This window comes from Leucoraja erinacea, chromosome 20 (genome assembly GCF_028641065.1).
Source record: "Leucoraja erinacea ecotype New England chromosome 20, Leri_hhj_1, whole genome shotgun sequence".
Taxonomy (NCBI): Eukaryota; Metazoa; Chordata; class Chondrichthyes; order Rajiformes; family Rajidae; genus Leucoraja; species Leucoraja erinaceus.
This window is the reverse complement of record NC_073396.1, coordinates 6,971,293-6,993,872: the sequence shown is the minus strand read 5'-3', so window position 1 is coordinate 6,993,872 and position 22,580 is coordinate 6,971,293. Positions and strand designations below refer to the sequence as shown.

Genomic DNA, 22,580 nt, shown 5'->3' with positions numbered 1-22,580 from the left:
GCGCGCGCAATGTTCCGCTTCCCCACTGTTCGTGCAACGGCCCCGTGCCCGAGCGGGAGCGCGCGCCCCGAGCCCGAGCCAACGGCTTCAGCTCGAGGTCACCGCCGCCCCCACAGCACTCAGAGGGGTGGACGCCCCATACCCCCATAGAGACAGAATCAAACACTGGAAGCTCATTAACCGTCGTACCTTCAAGGTGGGAAAACCTAAACATTATAATTAAATATTCTGTTTTGTGGCCGATGATTGATTTATTTCCCGGGGATCCGTGATGATGGAGTTGTCCCCCCGTCCCCCCCCCCCCCCCCCCCTCCCTCCTGCAACTGTGGCACGGTCTGCGGGAGGCCATGTAGCGCGGCCAGTGATGGCGGGCTGGAGTCGCGTGTACCTCACACCGTGACATCGGGCTGGAGTCGCGTGTACCTCACACCGTGACAGCGGGCTGGAGTCGCGTGTACCTCACACCGTGACATCGGGCTGGAGCCGCCTGTACCTCACACCGTGACAGCGGGCTGGAGCCGCCTGTACCTCACACAGTAAGGGGACACGGTGACAGCGGGGGCGGGGGGTAGCCGGTAACTCACACTGTGTGAGGGGAACACGGTGATGGTAGCGGGGCGCTCGGACTCTCCCTAAATATCAAATAAACTTCCAAAATGTGCCTCCTACCCCTCTTCCCCCCCCCCACTCTCCCCGCCGGCGGGCTTCGTGGAGCGGGGTTAAAGTTCTAAGGTAGACAAAATTGCTGGAGAAATTCAGCGGGTGCGGCAGCATCTATGGAGCAAAAGAAATAGACTTTTCGGAGGGAGGAGGAGAACTTCTTCAAAGTAGGCATACCGTGAGGAGACGGGGTTAAAGTTCTAGTGTTGAGTCCGGTCTGAAGAAGGGTCTCGACCCGAAACGTCACCTATTCCTTTTCTCCAGAGATGTTGCTTGAGCCGCGGAGTTACTCCACCTTTTTGTGTCTATCTTCGGTGTTTTCTTCAGATTGAAGATTTAATATAGTCTGAAGAAGGGGTCCCGAACTGAAACGCACCTGTCCATTCTCTCCTCAGATCCTGAACCACTGATTTCCTCCAGCATTTTGTCTTTTGCTGAAGATTAATATAGATGCGTGCTTGATGCTTTACGGTGGTCGAAGGGGTTGTTGTTGTTGTTGTTGTGCATCTCCATCTCAATCCATCTCAATTGTGGTAGTCATTATTCTCTGGGTAAATGAAATCCTTCCTAAATTTTCTATTTGATTTATTAGTGACACCTTTTATGCTGAGATGGTCCCTGAACACAAGCTGAGCTTCTTTGTAGTAAAAAAAAGCATCAATTTGTTCACAACCTGGGTTATTCTGCATGTCATTGGAATGGCATACTTTTTTTGGAAAATTGTAGAATGTGAGTGTTGCTGGCAACTTTAGTATTTCTGGTCTTATTCTTCTTACGTATGGTAGCAATGTTACATAATTTTGAGATTTTAAAAATCAAGTCTGCAATTTATCCCATCAGATAAAGCATAACAATAAGTTTAATTTGACACAAAATTCACTTTCATATCTCAAGTATTAAAAAAGTTATGGCCATTTTCATACTCGGAAATTAGCATCTTGTTCCCTATTGATTTTCAATGGACATTACAAAAAAGCTGTGATCTTGGATAATCAAAGGCCCATTTCTTAAGGAAAGATTAACATTTTTAAATAGCCTAAGTGTCCAAAGATTATTCACAAATAATTCACAATATAACATGATTTTTATATCTAATTTACATTAATTTATAGGCCAAATGGAAGGAATTTAGTGTTCAATTGCTGTAAATAAATGCCCATTTAAATCGGCTTTCTAGTGGGTTCATGTGGAACGCGCTGGTTTAGAATGTTGACAGCGCGCTGGATTAGTGCCCTCAAATGCCGAGAAAAATACTGCGGGATATAAAAAGCCCAAAATGAACTATTCGCTATAGATAACTTGATATATAGGGTTATATATATGCCCCATTTAATGTAAAAATAAGGTACATACCTTTAATTGTTTGCTTTATAAAACCCTGGGGCTGCGAGATGTTGCGGAATCAGAGAGTAATTTTAAACTATTATAACTATATTATCGAGGCCTATAAAACTAATAATACCTTTTGCGACCGGGTCTTGCAGCGATTTTTCGTTAATGATTTACTAGGCTGAACATCTGCGATTAGTACAGCCTAGTAAAAATCGCGTTTTAAACCCGCCCCCTCCAAACAGCGCCAAAACGCGGACCTGGCTGTGGGCAGATTCCCAATGGCGATTCAGGTAGGTTTTGTAACATACCTACGTATGGCGTGCACAGCCGAAAGCTGTAGGACAACTTGTTCTATTTGATCTTATTTGATTGTGCACGCCGGGTTGATTGCATTCGTCGAATCAGGGCGGACCACGTGAATTAAGAGAGAGTTAGATAAAGCTCATGGGGCTAGTGGAGTCAAGGGTTATGGGGAGAAGGCAGGCTCGGGTTATTGATAGGGGACGATCAGCCATGATCACAATGAATGGCAGTGCTGGCTCGAAGGGCCGAATGGCCTCCGCCTGCACCTATTTTCTATTTTCTACATCTGAGACAGTTAAGTCAATCACACTGGTTGGCCTGATGTATCTAATAGTCTGAAGAAGGGTCTCGACTCAAAACATCGCCCTTCTCTCCAGAGATGTTGCTGAGTTGCTCCAGCTTTTTGTGTCTCTTCGGCCTGAAATGAATGACAGATTTCATTTCCTGAAAAGCATTAGTGAGCCAGATGAGCTTTACATCTACCAGATTGTTTGAATAGTTAACATTATTTAGAGGACCTTGCGATACTATCTGTAACAAGTGTTTGAAGCAAATCTTGTACTTTAAAAAAAAATGGTTACTGAATAATACAAAAACTGTCTTACAGACGTTCTCATGAAATGTGTATATAACATTTGGAATTAAGGTCCTCCGATGGCAACCTCATCAATCACTTTCATATATTTGTACACATGTGCTAGATATGTCACATAACATTTTATCCTTAGATGCATCCTAAAATATTGGCAAGTTCAAAGGTTTCAAAGGTCTTTTATTGTCACATACACCAATTAAGGTACACTGATATGCAAATTACCATACAGCCGTACCAAAAAATGCACTCCTTTGCCTCGGCGTGCAATCCGTGCACCAATTGAAACCAACTTTGCTGCCTTTATCTTCTCGAGTGTTGGGTTTTTCAATTTTTGTTTGGAACTGCATTGCATCTGCCTTTACAAATTTGAATCAATTAAGAACTCTGGTTATTGTCTTTTTGTGTGCATTGAGCAAGCTGATATCAAGCCTCAATAAAGAGTACCCCTCATTCATTTGTTCAAACTCCTCAAACAGTTTCATAGTCAAATTTTCCTTTTTTTTTTAGTTCTGGGCATTGATGCAAAGATAAAATTGTAACCCATCTTAACTGTTCCAGTCCTGGTACAGATTATCACACAGTGTTGTAAGGGAGCGATTTCAAGAATTTAAGCCGGCAAACGACACAAAGCTGGGTGACAGTGTGAACTGTGAGGAGGATGCTATGAGAATGCAGGGCGACTTGGGTGAGTGGGCAAATGCAGGGCAGATGCAGTTTACTGTGGATAAATGTGAGATTAACGTGTTAAATATCTAAAATCTTTGATAGCCAGTAAAATAGTAGCCTGAAATTAGTGGCAGACAATAGCAGCCTACATGTGTAAAAATCTTAGTTTAAGATTTTTGTATATAAACGTGCTAAGTAGGTGGAAGCCAATTGTAATGGGACAATTAACAATCTACAACCTGTTAGAGACATTCTTGGGAAGGCGCATGGCCAGCAAAAGCACATTTTTATTTTTTTTCCCCAGAGATTTTCAAGGAGTTGCACAATGGAAAACGACTATGCAGAACTGCTGCCCCGTGTTTGTGCTGTGTTGGGAGACTCCAGAAAGTCCGTTGTTGATGATACTTGTTTGGAGAAGCTACTTGACTGTTTCCAAGCAATAACAGGAAATGGTAATTTGTGATCATTTTATTTAAGCTGGTAATCTTGGGCAGCATGAAAGAAATGGTTATGGGAACGGAGTTGAGAATGAAAAATTTGATTAACTTTCAGAAAGATTTTTGCTAAGATCTACTTGCCTTTCATTAAGGAACATGTATCTTTGTTGAATAATCTATTCTTATTGCCAGAAACATAAAATAATTGCAAAATAACAATTTGGACTCCTGGCAAGGTGATCTTAGTTTTGTATACTTTCACTTGACATTTCCATTTATCTGTTCCCTGGATAATACTCCCTCTATTTTTCAACTCGAGTCAAAAACATGTAATTTGCCTTTAGAGGAGTATTATCACGGTAAGGTAAGACAATAAGCAATGAGTATTTAAAGGTATTGGTGCTCGAGGTTCATTTGTTCTGTATAATATCAGAAACAGTGCTGCTGGGGACCAAGGAGCAGAAAAATGAAAATATTACCTGAAAGTAATCTAAACTAAGATTTCCCAGCCAGGAATCCAAATATGTCACTTGTACAGCTGTGGAAGATAGTGGCAAAGCCACAAACTGTCTTTTAAGCTTGATCCTTAGCCAGTGCTGAGTAAGCTGATTACAGCTAGGTCATGACCTTGTTTGACACTGTGAATTTCCTCTGGGTGCTCTGGTTTACTCCTATATCTCAAAGATGTGCAAGTTTGTAGATTAATTGGCCTCTGTAAATTGCCGCCAATATGTAGGGAGTGGGTGAGAAAGTGGGATAACATAGAACTAGTGTGAACGGGTGATCAATGGTCAGTGTGGACTCGATGGGCCAAATGGCCTGTTGCCATGTTGTATTTCTAGACTAAACTAAATCTAAAAACTAAACTAAACTATCTCTAAACTAAATTAAATGTGAACAAACACTATCATGGTATAGAACTAGAGAGTGATCAGTGCCCCAAAAAATGAATCTTTGTAAGATGTTGAAATTAGAAAAATGGATGAGGAAACAAATAGGACTAATATTAATATTTAAAAAAGGAAAGGCAAATACCTTGTGATAATGGTGATAATAACTAAGAATTTCATTTCAAGGTTTTATTTATTTTTCTTTTCTGTGCTTTCTTCAGAAACGGAGCTCTGTATCTTGCAGAAGATTCCATGTCTGATAAATATTGTAAATGCTTCCAAGCAGAAGGACCTTAATCCAAGCATCTTGTCATTCATTATGCGACTGACAGGACTACTCGCAGCTTCTGAAGATCATTTCTGTAAACTGGAGGTAAGTAATCACAGAGTCAATGACCTGGACAGCACAGAAACAAACAGTTGAATCCAGTGGTCCATGCTGACCATGATGCCGATCTATGCAAATCCCATTCACCTGTATTAGGTCTATTCTTTTCCAAGCACTTGGCCAGAATGTTTTTTAGACAGTCATAGAGTTATACAGAGTGGAAACGGGCCCTTTGGCCCAACTTGCCCACACCAACCAACATACCCCATCTACCCTAGTCCCACCTGCCTGCATTTGGTTCATTTAAACATTGTAATTTTTGTTTCTCTACCACCTCCCCTGTGGAAAAACTTGCCCCACAGATTTCCTTTACATTTCTTCCCTTTCTCCTTAAACCTATGTATTCTAGCTCTAGATTCCCAGACCCTTTAAAAATGACTCGGACTACCAACCGTATAGTTACCCTTAATAACTTTATAAATATCTGTAAGGTGAACCCCCTGCCTCCTATGCTCCAGTTGGAACAAACCAACACTATCCAACCTCTACTTGTAAATATAACCCTCCTTTCCAGGCAATGTCCTGGTAACCTTCTGCATGCATTCTAATGCTATCAGGTCCTTCCTGTAGTGCATGCGGCGACCAGTACTGCACACCAACTCCAGCGCAGCCTAACCAATGTTTGTACTGCTGCAACATTACCAAAAATATTTAATTTTCATCCTTCTGATGTTTTTATTTGAAGAAAGGTAGTTTCCTTGAGAATCAAATCTAACCATTATTTGGTATTTATAGAGATCCCCTAATTTAAAAGAAAGAATCATAATAACATGTTTGGAAATGTAAAGTAAGAGTATAAAATGTTGCAAAAACACAGCGGCTTCATGACAATTGAAAAGAGAAATGCCAAGTGGATATTTTGTATGGATATAGTTTCTGAGAAATGGTACACCTTAAATATTTAGGTTTTGAATCCATCTTTACTTGTTAGCCTGCTATGTAGTTCCAGTATTTTCTGTTTTAATTCTCCACTTTTCTAATATTTGTAACATTTTGAACTGCAGTAAACTCCATCTTAGTTCTTGCATTTCTATTCATTATGTGTTGCACTACCCACCTTAATTATACAATCAGAACGCAGTCTGGTAAATTACCATACTATAAAATAAGCAGTGCTTTAGATTATTGATTTGTGTGCGAAAGGGCATATTCATTAATTTGATTAAATTGTGGTCAAGTTGGTATCTGAAGTAGCAAGTATTCTGTGATGTACTCCTTTCATTCTTAATTCCTTCTTTCCATATAAACTCCAGTGCTTCTTTTCATTGTCATCATGTACTTTATCATGTGAATGCACTAATCCCATCTTCTCAATTATGCATGGGCCCATTGTTGATCATGTATTTGTCTCCACATTTGCTCTCCATTGACTCTCCTTTTTCCCTCCATCCACACCCAATGTAGCCTTTCCACATAAAGGGAATCATGGCACCATCGATATAGAGAAACAATAGATGAGAATTTTAGATGTTGAAACTTAGCATCAGAGATCTTGAGCTAAGATATTTTGTTCTATAGTAGGGTTGGGAGGGTTATGCGGTATATAAATTCAGTTAAAGCATGGAAGCAGAAAGACGTGATCAATGATAATCCACTCGACTTCTCCACCATTTCTGCAACTACCAATGTGATCAACCTAGTCTTCCAGATCAGTATTCACTCTTACCTTAACTGCTCTCCGTGGTCCAGTCAAAGTCTCTGCTCCCTGAAATCCAACTGCCAAATTCACAGCCAGATCTGACTGCACCATATACACTACGAACAGGTCTTCCTCTCATCTTCCAGGTGAAAGAGAGAGACCCGTTCGTGCTGTTTATAGATCATCCAGTTTTGGGTGTGAATTTGATCATTTCACTTTATCCACAATATAAAGTCTTCATCCATTGGATTCAACAGAGCAGAGAAAGCAGTCAGGAAAAGGAAGAATACTCAGCAGGTGAGGAGAGTATCTATGGAGAGACTGTTTCTTTCTCCTCGGATGCTGAATAGTCTGCTGAATATTTCCAGCACTGTTAAATTTATTTCAGTTGAAATTACAGTCTCTTGGAGTATAAGTAGTAAAATCAAATTTAATTTGAAGAAGTAAAGCCAGCCCATAGAGGGTTATCTTTGGGTTAATTTTTTTTTTAATATATAGTTTGCCTAAAGTGATGTTATAGTTCCAGTGTTTTTGCTACCCCAGGCTGATGGAATTATGAACAGTCTGTTTGGGAATCCTGCAAACTTTGAGACAGAAGCATGGAAGGATGCAACTGTACGCTGCGGATGGCTCTTGGGTATCCAGAATATGCTGCACCACGAAGCTCTGATTCACTTTCTCTGTAAACATGGTAATCACTCATTCCTGTAAATCCTATGCCTGGTGATAACGATAATGCAAAAATATAAACATTTTCTATTTTAAGCATCTATAGAGATCACTGGAAAAATCAGTTCATACATGGATGTTCATGTAGTTCAAAAACCAACAAGAAATGCATTTAAATATTAATTATTTATTAGAAAAGAACTGCAGATGCTGGTTTAAGTTGAAGGTAGATACAAAATGCTGGAGTAACTCAGTGGGACAGACAGCATCTCTGGAGAGAAGGAATGGGTGACGTTTTGGGTCGAGACTGATCTTTAAATCCGGTAGATACAAAATGCTGGAGTAACTCAGTCTGAAGAAGGGTCTCGACCCAAAACATCACCCATTCCTTCTCTCCAGAGATGCTGCCTGTCCCACTGAGTTACTCCAGCATTTTGTATCCACAATCAGAGTTTTGCAATCTCTCACAATTTAGATAATATGTCTATTTATTATTTTCCTTCTAAAATAGACATTTTCATATGTTCCCACTTTATAGTCTACTTGCCAGATCTTTACCCACTCGATCCTATGTTGCCTTCTTCACAATGTACTTTTCCACCATCCAGTGAGTACATTTGAAGTTGCGTGGAAAAACTATTTGTCCTTATCGAACAAAAGGTGTAAATCTGTTGACAACACTTAAGAGAAGGTTTAATATTCTGATACCTGGAACATTATCTAAAGGATCTAAAGGATTATCTATACGATCTGCTTGATTATTGACAGATATTATGAAAGGTCTTTATCCTGAATTGACATTGCTCATTGTTCTTTGCACAAGCAGACAAGCCAGTGGGAGCAAAATTATCTTCCGACTAAAATGTAAATTTATTTAACTAAAAACATTTCCTATATTAACTTTTATTTCTGTTTTATCAGAGAAAGGTGCACTGAATTTCAACAATAGATTATATTTTCTTACCCTTTGTACCAACAGACTGCATCTCTGAGATTATATGGCTTCAAAACGATCCAAGTATTTTTGTGGCCTCAACAGCAAGTCAACTTTTAGCAAACATTTTATCTTTCACTTTACAACATTCTGAATTTGCTACATTGAAAACTAGCAGCAAAATTGAAGTAACTGATGCAGTTGGTACAGTTACTCAACTGAACTCAACTGTTTGGTCTGAGTGTGTCTGTGCAATTACTGAACACATTGACAAGTTTCTGAGATCCAACATCACTTCCAACATTCAACAGTCCCTGAAGCTACTATCGAAGATTTCTGTAACCTGCAGTCCAGTTTGTTTTTCATCGCTGTGGCTCAAGATAGAAGGAAGTATAAAATTACTTCTAAATGGTGATCTGACTACAATTGGCCAGCCTTTGGCAGAACTACTCTTGAATGTATCCAGGTAAGAGTCCAGAAGCTATTTGCAAGACCTACTTAATATTCTATGTCTCCAAATATTTGTCATATAGCATTCTGATTAAAATGTTTGCTTTACACTATGATGGCAGATTTTTGTTGGCAATCCACCAGAACTGAGGTGTGATGGATTTATTGCAGTTTCAGTTGTGTTAATTTCAGATGTAAAGTCTGGAACCTAATATATTACTCTCAAATAAATCTGCGAACAGCTGTCTTGCCCAAGAGTGAAAAATATAAAGATGTACTGCCACACATCATGTTGTGATCCCACTTGATGGCACTTAAATCAAAATTGTCTTCGTATATGTGCTTATACTTTACAATCTTGAGGTGTAAAGCACAAACTGAGTAATTGAAAGTGTTGACCAAAACAAAAAATATTGAGGTAAACTTTTCCAATTAATGTTGGAAATACTTTATTTACAAAAATGATTCAAGATGCCGCAGAAGCAATTGAGAGTCTAATTGAGTATGCTCCTTCACTTGTTTAGCATCATTAAACTAGGCTGGGCATATTTATTAATTAGCAACATTGTAACAATTGATAATAAATTATGAATGCTTAGAAAAGGTTGGAATTTTTTAGGGTAATAGGAACAGTATACAGGTATTAAAATTGTGTAATTTATTCTGCTGGGGTTGAATGGGGTTTAAATGTTAGATACTGAATTTAAAAATATTGTGTCGCTAATCAGTTTCAATGTATATGATAAAACCATCGTATGGTTATTTATTCACAATGGCTTTTATATGCTTGTATTCAGTGGTGATGAATTGCTGTCAATTGTGTGATGTGTGCGAGGTAGAAAACGGGGGAGGCTGACTGGTTCCTCACAATCATTGCCCTTGGTAATGTCTCTGGAAATGTGCACTGCCTGGATTAAATTTAGTGATGCAGACCATGAGGATGGCAATAGAAGAAGAGCCTATTGATAATTGTGGCATAACCTATTGGCTTTATGTGCAATTGTCTTTATGTTGCATGCAGTAAAAGATGGATTGTTTTCAATGTATCTTGCAGAAGTACAAGATGTGAAGTACTGCACTCCAAGACCTGGGAATTACTTCGCATCTTACTGAGCTCACTGAATCAGGCTGAAGCATTGCCATTAGCAACAGGGATCCTAACGCTCCAGAACTGGTATGAATGTTTAGGTACCTGTTTTCTTTACACAGAAGTAGTATAATAATTGTATTTAGCTACATACGAACATATGAAATGTAGCTAACATTCCCCCCCAGTAGTTTTATTGAGATCGTACTTTGGCCCAATTTTTAAATTGTGTGCAAATATAATTCATTATGAATATTGATAGAAAGAATCTTTGAGTTTTCAAGATGCAGTACAGTACAACATGTTCTATTGCTGTCCTTCAGGGACCTGAATTTTATTTAAATGTGGTTGAATAAATGGAATATGCTCCCTTATTAAAATCTATTCAAGCATTTTACCAATCTAAATTATCTCTGATGAATGATTTGGGTCATTTATTGCATCGCTTGTTGATGTATTAAAATTATCATTCAGAATGCATAATAAACAACATCAGATTACTTCCACTCCATTCAGGGGATTTAGTTTGTATTTTGGAAGTGAATAGACTTTAGCAGTAGATGAGAAAATCCATTCTATCTCAATGTTCTTTCTTCATCATGCATGTGATATCAGAATATATCAGAAACATCACTTTTGATTCTCACCCCACAGAACCATTTGCCTGAGCATTTCTAACATTTTCTATATTAGTTTGGGATTATCAGCATCTGCAAATTTGTTCTCCATTTACAGAATTTCAAAGAGTTACTGCCCTCAGCATGACCAAATGTTTCTAATTCCTATCCTGAATCACCATTATCTTATCTCTTTTTGGTCTCCAAATCTGAGGAAGGACATTATTGCCATAGAGAGAGTGCAGAGACGGTTCACCAGACTGATTCCTGGGATGTCAGGACTGTCTTATGAAGAAAGACTGGATAGACTTGGTTTATACTCTCTAGAATTTAGGAGATTGAGAGGGGATCTTATAGAAACTTACAAAATTCTTAAGGGGTTGGACAGGCTAGATGCAGGCAGATTGTTCCCGATGTTAGGGAAGTCCAGGACAAGGGGTCACAGCTTAAGGATAAGGGGGAAATCCTTTAAAACCGAGATGAGAAGAACTTTTTTTCATACAGAGTGGTGAATCTCTGGAACTCTCTGCCACAGAGGGTAGTTGAGGCCAGTTCATTGGCTATATTTAAGAGGGAGTTAGATGTGGCCCTTGTGGCTAAGGGGATCAGGGGGTATGGAGAGAAGGCAGGTACGGGATACTGAGTTGGATGATCAGCCATGATCATATTGAATGGCGGTGCAGGCTCGAAGGGCAGAATGGCCTACTCCTGCACCTAATTTCTATGTTTCTATGTTTCTATGCATGACTCTCATCCCTGGTCAAGGAAATTTGCATTTTAATTATTATTATTATTATTATTATTATTATTAAAGCTTTATTTCAGACACAGGTCCATATACACATCAAACAGTACAAAGAATTACAAAGATACATTAAGAAATTGCATATTAGCCTAAAATATATATAAGCTATTGCACCAATGCCGTCTTAGCCTAGAAGTGAATCTATAGTAGCTTTACAGAGGGCTGACTAAGGCTTCAATTATGTGGTTCTCTGACTTGTCCAGGCGACACATCCTGTGAAGCCTGTAAGAAAAAAATGTCCATGTGCGCTCATTTGTTTTAGACCCACAGTCCACAACTACGTACAGCGCCCTCCATAATGTTTGTGACATAGACCCATCATTTATTTATTTGCCTCTGTAGTCCACAATTTGAGATTTGATTTTTGTTTAAATCACATGTGGTTAAAGTGCACATTGTCAAATTTTATTAAAGGGTATTTTTATACATTTTGGTTTCGCCATCTAGAAATTACAGCTGTGTTTATACATAATCCCCCCATTTCAGAGCACCGTAATGTTTGGGACACATGGCTTCACAGGTGTTTGTAATTGCTCAGGTGTGTTTAAATGCAGGTATAAGAGAGCTCTCAGCACCTAATCGTTCCTCCAGTCTTTCCATCACCTTTGGAGACTTTTATTGCTGTTTATCAACATGAGGACCAAAGTTGTGCCAATGAAAGTCATTATGAGACTGAGAAACAAGAATAAAACTGTTAGAGACATCAGCCAATCCTTAGGCTTACCAAAATCAACTGTTTGGAACATCATTAAGAAGAAAGAGAGCACTGGTGAGCTTACTAATCACAAAGGGACTGGAAGGCTAAGAAAGACCTCCACAGTTGATGACAGAATAATTATTTCTATAATAAAGAAAAATGAACAAACACTTGTCCGACAGATCACAAACACAATCATGTGGATATGTCAATGAGCACTGTCCACAGAAGACTTCATGAACAGAAATACAGAGGCTACACTGCAAGATGCAAACCACCAGTTTGCTGCAAAAATAGGATGGCTGGGTTACAGTTTGACAAGAAGTACTTAAAAGAGCAACCACAGTTCTGGGAAAAAGGTCTTGTGGACAGATGAAACAAAGATTAACTTACATCAGAGTGATGGCAAGAGCAAAGTATGGAGGATATGCAACAAAATACTAAACATGACAACTTTAATTTACATGACATTGCTGTGTCCCAAACATTATGGTGCCCTGAAATGGGGTGGGAGATGACTATATATAAACGCTGCTGTAATTTCTACATGGTGAAACCAAAATGTATAAAAATGGCCTTTATTAAAAACTGACAATGTGCACTTTAACCACATGTAATTTTTACTATTATACAAATCTAAAATTGTGGAGTTCAGAGGCAAATAAATAAATTATGGGTCTTTGTTCCAAACATTATGGAGGGCACTGTATTATCTTCTGTGAAAACGGACGTATTATTGGTCTGATTTATCTGCCATTTTCTGTTCCACCAACATTATTTCTATTGCCTCGGTCTGTAAAGGATCCGCATAAACTGCTACTAAGCTATTCTTAATTATGCGCGTTGTGCTTGAGAGAGCCATCTGAAGTCTGCTGAGATGCAAAGCCTTCAAAGCAGAAACAAATGCACAAGGGAAATCTTATATTATAATCTGTTTCCGAACCCTAGAGATATTGATTTTTTTTTTTCATTTTTAGTTCCAATGATATTTAAGGTGATCAAATCTAGTTTGGATAATCACAATACATAGTTTGCCTCAATATTTTGGATGTGAACATTGATTCTATTGAATTATACATTTACATTGGGAACATTTTTTAAGTGACAAACCAACTTTGAATATTCAAAAACCAAGCAATGGAAATGTTTCTTTTGCCACAGTATTGTGAGGGGTGGCTTTCCAGATGCACAAAACCCCCAAATATTGATTGAGAGACCATATGACGATGGCCGTGTTCAATGAGATAAATGCTTGTCTCGCACCTCTCAATCCCATTTTGAGTTGGGAAACACAGAGCTCCCCTTTCTCTTTATCACAATAGTGCAAAATATCTACCTCCTGCACCCACACACAACTCACTGACTTCATCCATTTCACCACTAACTTCCATCCGGCACTCAAATACACCTGGACCATTTCCGACATTTCCCTACCATTTCTTGACCTCACTATCTCTATCGTAGGTGATAGACTCCTGACCGACATCCACTATAAACCCACTACCCATGGCTATCTGGACTACATTTCTTCCCACCTTGCTTCCTGTAAGGACTCCATCCCCTACTCTCAATTTATTTGTCTACGCTGCATCTGCACCTAGGGTGAGGTGTTCCACACCAGAGCATCGGAGATGTCCTCATTTAACAGGGAACAAGGGTTCCCCTCTTCTACCATAGATGAGGCTCTCACCGGGGTCTCTTCTATACCCCGTGACTCTACTCTCACTACCCATCCCCCCACTTGTAACAAGGGACAAGTCCCCCTTGTCCTCACCTTCCAGTCTACCAGCCGTCACGTACAACAAATAATCCTCCGTCATTTTCGCCACCTCCAACGTGACCCCACCACTCGCCACATCTTCCCATCTCCTCCCCTGTCTGCTTTCCGCAGAGACCGCTCCCTCCATAACTCCCTGGTCAATTCATCCCTTCCCACCTGAATCACCCCCTCTACAGGCACTTTCCCTTGCAACCGCAAGAAATGCTACACTTGCCCCTTTACCTCCCCCCTTGACTCCATTTAAGGACCCAAGCAGTCTTTCCAGGTGCGGCAGAGGTTCACCTGAGCCTCCTCCAACCTCATCTATTGCATCCGCTGCTCCAGATGTCAGCTGCTCTACATCGGTGAGACCAAACGTAGGCTTGGCGATCGCTTCGCCGAACACCTCCGCTCCGTTCGCAATAACCAACCTGATCTCCCGGTGGCTCAGCATTTCAACTCCCCCTCCCATTCCGAATCCGACCTTTATGTCCTGGGCCTCCTCCATGGCCAGAGTGAGGACCACTGCAAATTGGAGGAGCAGCACCTCATATTTCGCTTGGGCAGTTTGCACCCCAGCGATATGAACATTGACTTATCTTATTTCAGGTAGTCCTTACTTTCTCCTCCCCTTCTCTGCTCTCCCTCAGCCCACTGGCTCCTCCTCTTCCTTTCTTCTTCCCACCCCACCCTCACATCAGTCTTCGGCCTGAAACGTTGCCTATTTCCTTCGCTCCATAGATGCTGCCTCACCCGCTGAGTTTCTCCAGCATTTTTGTCTTCCACTGAAGATGTATAATGTTTGGTTCTAATGTCTAGATGCTATTGTTTCTCAGTATTGATAGTTGCCACCTTCCCTTCTCTGTGTAGTCATATCTGCAGTTTTGATATAGCTATGTTGTCTGTATATTTGGCTAATCCATATAAAAATATTTCATGGTCATGTAATATTTGTCCTAATACAATAAATATTGAATGCATGTATCCATTGAAAGATCAAGCGTTGCCATTTTCCAAACTATGTTTCTTAAATGACCTCCCACGATGAGCTGTTTCCTTTGCAAACAGCACTGTTTCTTTATACAGCTGATGTTGTAGTTTAAAAAAATAATGACTGCTTGTAACTTACATTTGAATGTAGCATGAAGATGGCTCTTACTAGCATTAATGCTAACTGTGCTACATACCTCCTGTTTCAGCAGCTCCTTTGAATGCATTTTTTTACAGTCCACAGCCACTGAGGATGCAGGCCATGACAACAATGTTCCAGCCACTGAATTACATCTTTAACATGACTTCTGCACAACCCAAGGATGCTGCAGGTATTTTAAGATGTAAACTGCAGAGAAATGTGTGAGGAAACCTGCCAGAAAGCCTGTGTTTTGTATTGTGGAGCAAGAAAGGTGTCTAGCATAATGCCCAGCTATTCTCTTGTGGAAACAGTGGTGAGCTATCAATTCCCACCCTTATGAACCCAGCTGTTATGCATTGCCAACGGCCCATTATTGCACCTTTCATTGCAGCAGAGGGGCTTGTAGCACATCATAGTGAGTAATTAAAATGATCTCCAGACGTTTACTGAGGCATCATCCCAGAGGAGTTTATGGCTCCATAGAACATAAATCTGCCGTCACTGGAAGACATCATACATATGCTCACCACTTCTGCTCTGACAAATTCCTTGTTCTTTGACCTGTTCCATTCCAAAGAAAATTTTCAAGCATATTGTCAGGAGCACCGGCTTTTTACAGAAACCATAAAAGCAGCAAAACACACCACTTCTTTTAGACTTTTGCAACTTGTCGTAACCAGAGAGTACCACAAAATTGTAGCTAAAGCCTAAAGGTATCAGTCAACACCTAAGCTGTGGGTAACTGGTGAAATGGAGTTGGTGGGATATTCTTCCTGTTGCTGAATATATGGAGTTGAGAGAGGGTGAGAGATGGAAATGTTGAAACTCAAAGGGAGATTAGTGTCAGATCAGAGTGGCATCTAATGGGGTGTAAATTTTAACTTTTTAGAAGTTGTAATCATGGTTGTTTCTTACTTTATGAAAATAACTAAGTAGTGAAAAGTGTACAGCTGAAACTTCATCCGCTAGGAAATACAGAATTAATGAGGTTCTTCACATCCTGAGTAGAATAGGCCCAGTCCTGATCAAGTAGTCAAAGAAAAGATGTGTGTTTTCCACTTCAGAGAAACATTTGATATCTCAATTTGTTAACTTGTGCTCTTCCAAAAGTAACAATGTGAAACCATAGTTACACCTACAAAAAAAAATCTCCATTTTGGTTAACAGTTTGTCAATATTATCTGCGTTAAACAAAAGCGATGTTCTTTAACACTGAAATAATCTGTTTAGTTCCAGTTGTGCTGGATGAAGGCTCAAATCACAGGGTTGATATTGAACAACATCTTTCCAAAAAATCAACCTGCATCAGCTTGATCTGTCAGACACTTTCGCATCTCTTTGAATTCTTAAAAATGGTTAGTAGTTATGTTGTGGTGCTACTAATCATTACTGATGTCTTCTCAGCTTTGAAATCTCAATTATCAATAAGAGTATAAATGGAACATTTTATGGGTGTTAAAGGAAATCCTATTCTTATCTTTGATTTTTGTATCGTAAGGAACAAAATAACATGTCGTCTTAACTTGCGGAAAATTTCCATATTTCTCCAAAGGTGCTTTTTAATGTACAGTTAGTTCTGCTATAACACGATAGAAACAAAGTGTTGCAGAAGATTGCATTATAAAGGCAATTGTGTCAATGAGGGAAAGGGGGTTTGTAGCTAGAGAGTTTCAGACTTGCAATAACAAGGTTATTTATTATTTAAGTTTTTTGTTACTTTGTTATAAAAACAAAGGATTTTCAAAAGTAGGAGTATTTTCAATTGCAATAAGTTTATTTTTGTTACTGCATGTTACATTATTTAATAGAGTATCATTGCACAGGTGGCAATGGAAGCTATTGCTTGTCAATTTCAATCAATTTGGCCTTCTTAATGCAGATAGTGTTCCCCAAATCACCAATCACATTATATCTAATTTGTGTTATGGAGACGCACATTATAGTGAACAACCAAGAATTGATATAGTGAATTACAAAGAAGTTAATATAAATTAATTTTATCAAACAATTTGTAAAATAAATCAACATTTTACATTTTATTTTTGATTCAGCCCTCCCAGGTGAAAGATTTGTCATATCAAGGCTTGATTAACTCGGTGCTAACTATCCTACAGTTGTGTATTGGCACAGCTGTTCCCACCACTTCAGCTGGTATCAAAATTGGCAGACATTTGATCGGATGCATCAAGGTTCAGAGAGCAGGGATAGATGTTATTGGTGCAATCGTGCAATGGACAGGTATGAAAAGAAACAACATTGAAGTATTCTTTGCCTCTAACATGACTGTTTCTAGTTCAAATTTGTATCTCTTCCTGATTACACCTTTAGAAACTCCAAATGTTGGTCATGCCAAGTTCAGCAAAATCCATGTGCTGCTATTTGAGAGCCGAAGGACTATAAATGTTTTTATATAATGATTTCTTATTATCTTAATAACAGTGGTAGCTTAGCATGCAGAAAGAAAACATATAATATGTTGAAATGATTTTCTATGTCAATATTATTTATCTTCGGAAAATACTTTGGGATATTTGACTGTGCTAAAGTTGCTATCTTACAAAGAAAGTTATTGGTGTTTATTAAGTAAACAATGATTCTAAATTGCTCTGTGGATTTATCAATAACTTGATGTACAAGATGTTAGGTTAGAAGTTATATTTCCTTGAAGATTTATCAGCAAAGTTTAAATTATGTTTTATTGGAACTTTTGTTAAGTATCATGAGAGTAATTATTTTCTTATTGCAAACATAGTACATTCCTCCATTCTCTTCCACATCACCCTGCCAACAAACCCCTACTAATTGTTTGCATAAACTATTCCCCGAATCCACTTCCTGAACAGACTTCTGTTCAGGAGCGTGCATTTGTTGCTGTGTATTTTGGAATTATAGTATTGTTAACTTCTATGGTGTCGAGATAGATTGAATTATTGTTGAAAAAAAACATATTTAATTACAGGGGAAGTCAAGGAAGTCGAGAATGCATTAAACCTTCTCCTTGATTATGTCAGAAACCCAGATACAGACTGTACAGTGAGTATTACCTTATTGTATCCTGTACCATAATATTTCAGTGTAAATCTGTTTATTCATGAATAAAATCTGACAATGTGCACTTTAACCACATGTGATTTTTTTTCTCTATTACAAATCTCAAATTGTGGAGTACAGAGGCAAATAGATAAATGATAGGTCTTTGTCCCAAACATTATGGAGGGCACTGTAGTATGCTCCTCTATGCAATCGTACCAATTGTAGTTAAACTAAGTATCGTGTGTAAAACGTTAGGTAATTTATCAAATGTGTAATGTTTAGGTTTTGAAGAAGACTCTCCAAGCTTTACTTCAGTGGATGTTATGCTGTATTAAAGTTGCAGATTCTGCCGTGTTTGAAAATAAATTGCAAGAGTTTATTCATGGAGGTAGGAAAATGTTATTTATTGTGGCTGTATTTTAGATAGCATTTTGACTTTTGTTGCCACCTAAGCTTTATTTATAAATGAAATTTGAGCAATACTATATCAGAAATTTCTATGCAACAAATTAATGGGAATTATGGACCAGAATTTTATGTCCAGTTACATTGTTATGATTTTATTTATATATTAAAATAATATTCCTCTTGAATATACCAGCGCTCAATCTTTTACAATAAACTATTTTTACAATCACTGAAAATACAAAACAGCAATTTAGTTTCTATTGGCTTTAATCCTCAAAATTCTGTGTATTTGTAAACCTTAACATTTGTAAAATAGAATACAGGCTGATAATTCAAATCTTATGCTTATTAAGGAAAATGTAAAATTTGAATAAGATTTAGAAATGTTCCTGGCAGCTGGGGAATGGTATCACAGGTTCAGGACAGTTAGATAGAAGAACCTAATGTCAAAGGTAGAACTTAATAGTTCAATGGTTTGTGTTGCTGATTTCATTAAACAGACCTGGGTCTCATTTCTAATGCTGTGTCCTATTGTACCAAAACAATGCACAATTGAGAGCTTGTATGGTCCTTTATATTTTAGAAGATTTAAGGAGACTATAAATAGCACAACATGCTTTTGCATTAAATATTCGCTCCCTTAATGATGGTGCAGAAATTTTGTTTGTATATGGTATGGAGCTATTTCACATAACCCAGCTGAAGTTTCCAAAGCTGTCATGGTTTATTTTGGTTGCATATTTTGACAAATCTTGAATTAATATCCATCTTTCTTCACTATATCTACAGACTTCATATCAATAATAAAGAAAAGACTGTTTGATGTTCATTGGGAGATTCGTGACTCCACAGTTGAATTTCTTGGCGAACTGTGTTTCCAGTTTAAAGGTATTAGCTGTCTTTCAAATGGAAGATATTTTCCAGATAAAAGTACCATTAACTCAACAAAAGTAACATTTGTTTATCTAATAAATAGCAGATCAGCCAGTTAGTAGTCAAGTCATAGGTGTTGATTAACTTGCTGGTTACACAGAAAAGCTGGAGAAACTCAGCGGGTGCAGCAGCATCTATGGAGCGAAGGAAATAGGCAACGTTTCGGGCCGAAACCTTGATTAACTTGCTGTTGTCTGCATAATGATGAGTCTCCCTTTAGCAAGATCCTTTCAGAAATGTGATCTTTAACCAAGTTCTCATCTTGTGATCACATTTAAGGATGAGTTGAGATTAACCCGGTGTAACCATTTTCTTAATTATAATGTTCGAGTGTCGAACAACAGGCTGAAATGTTTGTAGATCTTACTAAGATAAATATTATCAGTGGTAGAGTTTACTCATTTGTACTGAACTTTGATCTTTGGTGTTTTTATATTTATTTCAGAAATTCAGAGTTTCTGCCTGTTAATTGGGACCAGTGGACTTCCTCATCTTGTTTTGGAGCTGCTTTCAGATCCTGAAAGTTATGTCCGTGCAAGTAGCATTATTGCACTGGGAAAGATGGACTACCTCTCTCCCAATTGGCAAACTTTATCAAATGAGAAGAATTTAATGGAAGAGAAGGTGGGTCCGATTTTTGAATTACATTTTATCTGCACCCATGTTTTAGTTACATTAATAATTTTTTTTCAGATGTTCTAGACTTGAGGTTGCCACCAGCATTGAGATTTGGTTGCATAGCAACAAGGAACTGCAGAAGCTGGTTAATACAAAAAAGGACACAAAGGGCTGGAGTAACTCAGACGAGTTCTCCAGAGGGATTGCCTGACCTGCTGAGTTACTCCAGCACTTTGCGTCCTTTGGCAGTTGTGTTATGTTCCATTTACTTGGGAAGCAGCTGGGAGGTACTTTATTTCTGCATTTATCTACTAATATCAGAATATTTAGACAGAGAGCTTTCTTCGTGATGAGGTGCCATCCCTTAAACTTACGTTGAGCCTAACTGGAATGAGATATGATTCTGAAGACAGGTCAGTGTAACAATAGGACAAAGAATTTGAGTTGCAGTTAACTGTAGGTTTGGGTCACATTTAGAGATTGAACAGAGGTGTTGAATAAAGTGGCCTCCAATCTGTATCTGATCCTCAAACCATAAGACACTAAATTGAAATATGTGCAAATTCATGGGGGTTTCGTTTTGAATGGGCTTTTGGGGACCTTCGCAGTTTTTAGAGAAAAAGGAACAAAATATGAATAGCATGGTGCTTCCCATATTGATGCTGGTTCCTAGAAACAGATACAACCCCAACATTTTGCAACAGCTTGTCAAAATCATGGCAACTGCTGTTTAAGCCACAAATATTTGATATGAAAATTCCACATCACTTGAATAACTGGAACCAAAATTTCGTGTTCGTTTTCTAGGTCTGCACAAAACTTGAGAGTCTTTAATTTACAACAGAAGTCTTTAATTCTTTACTCAATGCTGGCAACAAGACAACTCAAAATGGCTGCACACACACTGTCTACAGGCAGGATAAACTATGTACAAAACATCTCCCTTTGTCCTGTGCAACGCCAGCTGCTGCACGGGAGGAGCAACGGGTCCTCCCACACCACACAGTCCACCAAACATCACACCAAATATTTAGGAAGGAGCTGCAGATGCTGGTTTATTCCGAAGATGGGCACAAAGTACTGGAGCAACTCAGCGGGTCAGGCAGCATCTCTGAAGAAAAAGGCTAGGTGACAAAACATCACCCGTGTCTTTTCTCCAGAGATGCTGCTTTTTACTTTCTTGTATTATTTGGTGCTATAAACGGCAGAATAAAACTGAAGATTGTATTCACTGTTCAATATTAATTAAAATTGTATATTTGTATCTTAGGCTATTTTGATGTAAGCACTCAATGTTTGCACAAAGAGATTTGCCTCATTAATTTCTGGCACAGAGAACATTTAAAAAAACAAATAAATACAATTTTTTTTTCCCTTCCAGAAGATTATTCTTTCCAGTTTGTTGGACATTTTGAACCAAGATACGGAAGGGTTCCCGAGGAGGGCTGTGGTTAAAGTGTTCGCCGATTGGGCAAAAAATAGCCACAAGCTCAGCTCGTGTGAATTGGCGGATGTGGTTCCTGTTGTTTTGAAGATCGGGGGCTATGATTTGGATTGGGAGGTCAAAATGTATAGTCTGGAACTGGCAGAAGCTTTCATAGATGGGTCACCATTCAAATCAATAAACTCGTACGCTGATGCATTGCCAAATAACATAAGGTCAACGCAGGTGAGATGTTTTCTGCAGAACCTCTGTGATACGGGAATTTTTGATATCTTATTTCACGCTTTATGGGATTGTGATAGACCAGTGGCTCAGGAAGCATGCAAGATACTAATGAAACTAAAAACGACTGCTTCACGTGCTGACAGCATTGAAAATGTCAAGAATCTGAATGGATACAAACCAAACAGTGAAAGTTTCCACAGCTGGCTTTCTGATAATCACCTAAATTTGAAAAATGTGGAGGATGTCATGGAAGTTTTGATAACACTGGACTTGGAATATCAGCACCAGCACCTCACATGTAGCAGTGATCATATTGAGACCAGTCTTCGATCTCTGCTCCAAGATATACTGGCAGCTGCTGAGAACTCTGAGGAAAATGATGCAGACTGCTACTAATCTGCCATTCGTTGTAAAAATGTGGAATGCTAAATATGTAACATTCATATAAATCAACCTTTATCAACCGAACTTGAAGATCCCGCTTAGTCAACAAATGTATTTTCTTATGATTGCAATTGAAATTAAATAAACTCCTTTTTCTAACCCTGGTTTGATTGTAATTTAGTTTGTTTTTTTTTCACCAAAGAAACTCTTGCATTTTGTGTGTCTAAAAGATGGCTGGGTAGATGTTTTCTTTTCTGCAGTTAAAGTTGTACAAAAAGTGAAGTGATGGATCACCTTTCCACTGCAATTCATATGCTTATTGTAAATGTAAAATCTTCTCTTGAGCTAGTGTTTTTGAACAGCTTTTTTAAAGCATTGCAATTATCGTATTGCATGATTTTTTTTTTTTTTAATGCTTGTATTTATGAATGGTAATGGTGCTGCAGGTAGGTGGTGTGTGGGGCGACTGCTAGAT

The 22,580-nt window shown here is 38.6% G+C and overlaps 1 protein-coding gene across 4 annotated transcripts; it reads left to right on the top strand.

Annotated features, from left to right (window-relative positions):
• Positions 1-404: 404 nt before the first annotated feature.
• On the top strand, positions 405-22,271 carry brat1 (BRCA1-associated ATM activator 1). 4 transcript variants are annotated; one of them, XM_055651113.1, is made up of 15 exons: positions 405-536; positions 3,449-3,575; positions 3,861-4,008; positions 5,105-5,256; positions 7,454-7,601; positions 8,559-8,979; positions 10,018-10,137; positions 15,156-15,250; positions 16,291-16,415; positions 17,112-17,298; positions 18,020-18,093; positions 18,376-18,481; positions 19,291-19,389; positions 19,880-20,058; positions 21,434-22,271. In XM_055651113.1, exons 3-15 carry the CDS (start codon positions 3,882-3,884, stop codon positions 22,115-22,117), a joined length of 2,517 nt encoding a protein of 838 aa, XP_055507088.1. In that variant the 5' UTR covers positions 405-536; positions 3,449-3,575; positions 3,861-3,881; the 3' UTR covers positions 22,118-22,271. The 4 variants fall into 4 exon arrangements, with proteins under 4 accessions (XP_055507088.1, XP_055507089.1, XP_055507091.1 ...); XM_055651114.1 differs by lacking the exon at positions 3,449-3,575 and having other exon boundaries at positions 415-536; XM_055651116.1 differs by lacking the exon at positions 405-536 and having other exon boundaries at positions 16,297-16,415.
• Positions 22,272-22,580: the final 309 nt, after the last annotated feature.